The sequence below is a fragment of the Oratosquilla oratoria genome, chromosome 5, assembly GCF_046742065.1.
Source record: "Oratosquilla oratoria isolate Oo_2021 chromosome 5, ASM4674206v1, whole genome shotgun sequence".
Classification (NCBI taxonomy): domain Eukaryota; kingdom Metazoa; phylum Arthropoda; class Malacostraca; order Stomatopoda; family Squillidae; genus Oratosquilla; species Oratosquilla oratoria.
In genome coordinates, this window is record NC_134781.1 from 11,615,302 (window position 1) to 11,621,390 (window position 6,089).

The following is a 6,089-nucleotide window of genomic DNA, read 5'->3' on the forward strand; positions in this document are numbered from 1 at the left end:
GCTACTCTTTTATTTGATTCCATATGCTTCATTCAATATTCATTTGCCCATTGAAATCCGTAATTCCACTTCATTGGCCTTGTTGAGATTTATGCATATTTTTACCACTCATAATTCCCACATGTCAAATATGAAAAATAAAAAAAATCAAGAGGAATATTTACACAACAAGATATGAATATGGTCTTTATTTACAAGGTTAATTATTTAAAAGAAGGTATGGCAACACCTTAACCACCTCCATGCTAAATTACTTGCTCTTTATTTAGGGTAATGCCAGACAGCTTTATTTAACTGTGTGGTATCCCTTTGGTAGGAAAGAGCCCAAACCTTGCTTGATTAACCCCATTCCATACTGAAAGGTAGTTGTTTAAAGGTACACTCTATAGAGGACACAGAGCACCTAGTACTACAATGCCCCACACTAACAGTCCCTGGACACCAACACAATATAGCTTCCTTGGGAAACTTATGGTCTCATCTGAAGGCTGTTGCCAGTTACTTGAAGGCTACAGGTCTTCTGCAAGAGAGACTAGGGGCAACAAACTGATTGAATTGTTTTAGTGTTACTAATGCCCAAGATGGTGAGATGGGCAGAGTGGTTGAATTAGTTTTATTTAGATTTAAGATGATGACCTATTTCATGAGAAGGGTGCACCAAAATGATCTGGCAGTATTTCTGAGAACAAGATGTGTTAACATAAGCACAACATAGATATAAGGGTCAAGTATGAGAAAGCACTTGTTAAACTAAGTGAATGTATAAAAGAGTTTTTATTCTGTACCACATGAATCTGACTGAATGAATGGAATAGTTCCATATTAGTCCAAGAAAAGTATTAGTGCTTCATGGTATATTATGGTTTCAACAAGACTGGTAGGTAAAAGCAAAGTTGTGAGGTGTACAACAGGAGAGGATGGCAGTAAGTTGGAGGTAAGTCATAAAGGAGAGAGGTTACAAATGATAGTTGCAAGTACAGGAGAGCTCATAAAGACCTAAGATAAGAGAGGAACAAAGGTGGTGGATGGGAGTGGGTACATGTCTTGACTTGTCTACCTCCCATACAAAGGGGAAGGAGCCCTTGGTATATAGATAGAGAGGAGATTTAATATATATGAAAAGAATGCATACTTTTAAAAAAAATTGCATATTGATCATTTGTATATAGACGCAAGACTGGTACTGCAGTTACTCCTGCAGTAAACTTGGCTCCGTACAGTATTTTCATAATTTTTTCATACTTCTTTTTGTACCATCAAAGCATATACATTTTATATAGAGAAAATTTTACTTACTATTTTCTTTTCATACCTTTGAATCTTTGTGTAAAGGGGATTTCCTTTACTAGTCTTTGGGGTCACATGTAGTTGCAGGTGGAGGTAAATTGTAGAGGGAAGCAAGTACATGTATTTGGGGAAGGAAAAATGTCATGAGTAATAGGTATCTGAGAATGGAGGCAAAAAATTATATGAAGGTATGATTTTGTCTACAATGTTGAATGGGGTGGAGACTTGGAATGGAGGAATTTAAATCTGAGAAATAAGGTGGGTGTTACGAGGATGGATAGAGTAATGAGAGGGTGAGGAGGAGAGCATGGGTGGAAAGAGCTGTCAGATAAGGCTCATGAAAGAATATAGAGTTGGTTTGTGCACATGGAGAGAACGAGCGAGGAAAGATTAGCAGAAAGAGTAAGGAAGGCAAAGATAGATGGAGTGAACTTGATGGGAAGACCAAGAATGAAATGTAAAATGAAGTTAAGGGGGCCTTGAGTCTGCTGAACAAGGAAAGAAGGCAAAGTATAGGTGTGAGTGGAGAATGGATGTGAATGGACTATAATTTGAAGTAGCTTGAAGGGATTTTTCCTCCATTTTTGTATAAGAGGATGAGGAGGGAAGGTTGCTGTATAAATGAAGTGGCTCTGCTGTGAATATGCTTTGTCTGGCTGAATTGGTTATGACCTGGGCAATGGGCAGGAGACAGGGATAGCATATCATCCACAAGAAGCTAAGCTAAAAGGGAAGCAAATGAATGACAGATGGGAGTGGGGTGTGTGCATGCCTTGGTTGGCTACCTCCCTTATAATGGGAAAGAGGCCTTTGGTAATAGAACAAGACTGGTCAAGATTTGAAAGGTATAATCCAAACCAAGTTATGTTTATTAACTGGCAGGCTAATGTGATCTAGAGATGCTTTCAAGTAATAAAATGCTCAATAATAGTGATATGTACTTCTATTAACAGTTGTATTGCCTATACAAAAAAATAGGCTAAAGCAGTCTCAAGTATGTGGTACTGTTTGTGACCAAAATATGTAAGTGTGATTTCAAATTTTATCATGTTTTTAGATTTTATCAAAAGAGGCATTTTTTAGAGTAAACAAGCTATTATTACAAATTAATATAGGTATCTGTGACTATGGCCTTAGTTAATTTAGTAAATTGATAGCTATAGAATTAGGATTAAGATTGAAATACAGCAATTAAGCATATCAAGCTGTATGAAATTTGTATTCTAGAAGCTTAGTATATGAAAGCATGCATAACAAATTATACAGTCCTACTTTTTCCATTTAGATAGAGTGGCCTATCATATTTATCTATATATATGAAAACATGATATAAAGCATTATGTAAAGGACTCGACACCGTAGTTACACCAAGCTGGTTGACTACTCCAACTCTCAGGAATGTCGAGTTACTGATATTTCATTTTCATTATTAATCCTTTGATTTACCACTTGGTGACTTCTCTTTCTTGAGTATTTGTTCTGGTGCATTACCCATCTCTAGTTCCCATGTATTGGGATTGTATAATATATATATCATGCAACATTTTCACTTCAGTTAAGGTGAAGTTGTAATTCCTATAGACCTTTGGCAATGAAAGGTCAAAGGTCACTAGACGTTCGACACCAAGAGGGGCCCCTATAAGGCAGGCCAAGTCCAAGACAAGAGATGTAACTGACCAGAAGTGTTAATGATTCGTGACTGGGGAGTAATATAAATTTACCCCAACCACAGATCATATATATACCATTGTAGTGCTTATACAATGAAGCGTGTGTTAAACCAGTGAGGGGATTTTATGAGAGAACCACTCTCCTCAACACATACCTTTATCTTTCTCCCCATTCCTATACTTATCTCCCATGCCACGCCCGAAGTCATTGCACACATCACCGTCATTAACCAGAACAAAGGCAAAGAAAATCACCAAGTGGCCTCAAGGCCACAGTAAGTTACAACTTGACATTTACCTGAAATATCCAAACAAACCTGAATGATTGAAATGATTACACATTCATAAAGATACAAGATGTTTTGCGATGCCATTGTACTTTTCAGGGTTTGACGAGTCCCTGCTGATCACAGGTATGTAGTTTTTTGTTGCTGAAAGTTGTATATAAGTTCACAGAGAGTACCCCAGAATTAACTCAGTGGGACAGTCACCTAGATTAACTTACACTGTCAGCATTTTGTATTAAAAGGGATGGGAAATCTGTCGGAAGTTATGATATTCTCCACACAGGGCTGTTTGTTATCAGCATGATATGGAGATGGTTGTGCTGCACGTATATGCTGCTGAGGAAGGAATTTTTTTTGTCATGATATTACATATTTCTATTAAGTCAAATCTTCTGTAGTAAAGGCATCCATGTCAAATATGTGACTGTATGCATTTTTGAAGGTGAAGACATTATGATTTGGGGGAGAATTTGATGAAGTCACAAAGCTCCATTGTTGATCTATAAAGTCTTCATCTCGATCTTTCAGGGTCCATATAGTGTAGTTTCTGGGACAGAGGTCTGAAAAAGGAGATGCTGGGACTCCAACAAAATATATTGAGTAACCTTTATCACTAAGGAGCTCTGTTACACCTTGGTGCATCCCAAGTGTGTTATATGCCCATAATCCTACACACTCAGTCAAAATGGTCCATTCAAAGCTATAAGAGTCATTAAGGTTCCCCAAATGGAAGTAGAAAACAAAATCTTCAGCAGAAGCATTTGGAAAAAATCCAGGTGCACAGGGTTCTCTGCTAATTGGAGTGGCAGATTGCAAATGAAATCTTAATTCTTTATCATATTTTTCAAGAATGAGGTGTTGTAAAGGTGTCATTTGTGTTGGCTGTCCTGTATAGATTTTTCTGTCCAAGAAGTGCTTCTGGTGAATGAATGGTTCAAAATTGGTGCCTATCCCATAATGTCTTGCCCTACTTACCTCCGGATATACACACTCGCGTCCACGTGAAACTTTCTCATACAGGAAACTGTCATACAGTAAAAGAGTAGCATTAATATCCCATAATGACAATGCCTCCTCCAGAAAGGACTTTGTGACCATGAAACCCCAACTAGGTTGCAGACGACCACGCCTGATTACACTTGGGTCTTTGCCTCCCATAGAACCTACAGAACAAACACAATATAAAGTTTTGTCCTTATGAAGAAGGGATAAAGTATGATGCATATATTCCAACCAGTCCTCTGAAACTTCCACATCTTCATCTAAGAAGGCAATCTGATGTGCCCAGGAGAAATAACTCACAGCTTCTGTTATTGCTGACCTGTAGAAATGGAACAGAAAACTATGAATCCCTGAAGTGAAATTCCCTGTTAGAGGCTTTACCACCCTATATGGGATAGAAAGTAAAGTGAGTAGGTCAATGACATCAGGGTCAGGAAGATGAGTATTCATAGATGTCCCAACAATGACCAGAATGGGACTTGAGGTTATCCCACGAGACTTGAACAGCTTTTCAAGTGTGTAAACAAGGTACTGTATACGCCTTCCAGCAAATACTACGACAGGAATGACATCGGGACTAACAAAAGTTTCCTGCTTTGGTACCTCTGTGGAGATATTAGGGAGTGGCATAGGATTATCAGGGTCACAAAAAGAACCCATAGCTGCAAGTCGGTTACATATGGCCCATCGATGTGCCTCCATGGGATTATCGGGAGCCAAGTTACTAGGAACTGTTAAGGAGAGGAAGTTATGGGTTTGTAATGTAAACAAAGGTCTATCATGATAATTAGTGAAAGAGAAGCTTTCCAACAGACTCTTGCCTTGTACTACAAAGACCCACACCCACAAGCCTTGTAGTGGTAGGTAAGGAGCCATTATGCTGCCCAGAGCACGCAAGATGGGCCAGGCCTTCTGTAAGCCTCGACTTCCTGTCTTTTGAATTCTCATTATCACTAGCCGACCAGGTCTTAGTTGTGACAGCCACCAGATGAGGTCTTCAGTATATGCAAACATGTTCCATGTAGGGAAGGTGCGTGTGAGAAGGACATGACCTTTCACCTCGTGTATGACAGACAGCACTATTCCATCATGCACAGATGGTTTGCTGAAATCAAGGGCAACCTTATCAATCTGTGGAGGTTTGCTCTTCTTCTCTGTCATCATTTGATTTCTATGCGTGTTCCTCCTAGCACTTTGAGTTTTGTTTTCAATCATATCACTGTTCTTTGATACCTGAGTTTCATCACCACTATCATATGTATTACTATTTTCACTCAACCTTTTAGCATCCTCTCCAGTAGCTTTTCTTGTCCATGTGTTTGTTTTCTTCATGTACCCTTTATCATTCGTGCTACTTTTTATTTCAAGAATATCACCAATTAAGTTCCTTTCCTGTACAGTGTTGTGGCTCTTAGACTTCAAAATCTTTTCTTTTCTGCTATCATGATGTCCCTCATCATTCTGTTTTTCTAACTTAGGTTTTTTAATATGGATAGGAGTCCCACCACTTTTAGTTTCTTTTGGGTTTCTTTTCATCACGTATATTACTTTTTCAGCTTTATATTCCATTATTTTTGGATTTTTCCTCACCTCTTGTTTCTCTTTCTCTCCACTTTGTTTCTCTCTCCTTGAGATTCCCTTAAGTTGATCAGATTTTGAATTTTCATCAAAGCCAAGGTCAGAGAAGTGTGTGATGTTCAACTCAGCTTTCAAGTCAGATGATTCAGCAACCAGAGATATCATCCTAAGGGAAAATGAAAATAATTAATATCTACAAGTAAAATAAAAATGAAATATTACAAGTGAGACACTGTAAATGAATAACAATAAATATAGTGTTCTA

General features: G+C 38.2%; 1 protein-coding gene across 1 annotated transcript; it reads right to left on the bottom strand.

Moving 5' to 3' along the window:
* Positions 1 to 3,622: 3,622 nt before the first annotated feature.
* Positions 3,623 to 5,782, bottom strand: LOC143025670 (protein O-linked-mannose beta-1,2-N-acetylglucosaminyltransferase 1-like). Its single transcript, XM_076185669.1, has one exon. The coding sequence runs from the start codon at positions 5,780 to 5,782 to the stop codon at positions 3,623 to 3,625; it is 2,160 nt and encodes a 719-aa protein (XP_076041784.1).
* Positions 5,783 to 6,089: the final 307 nt, after the last annotated feature.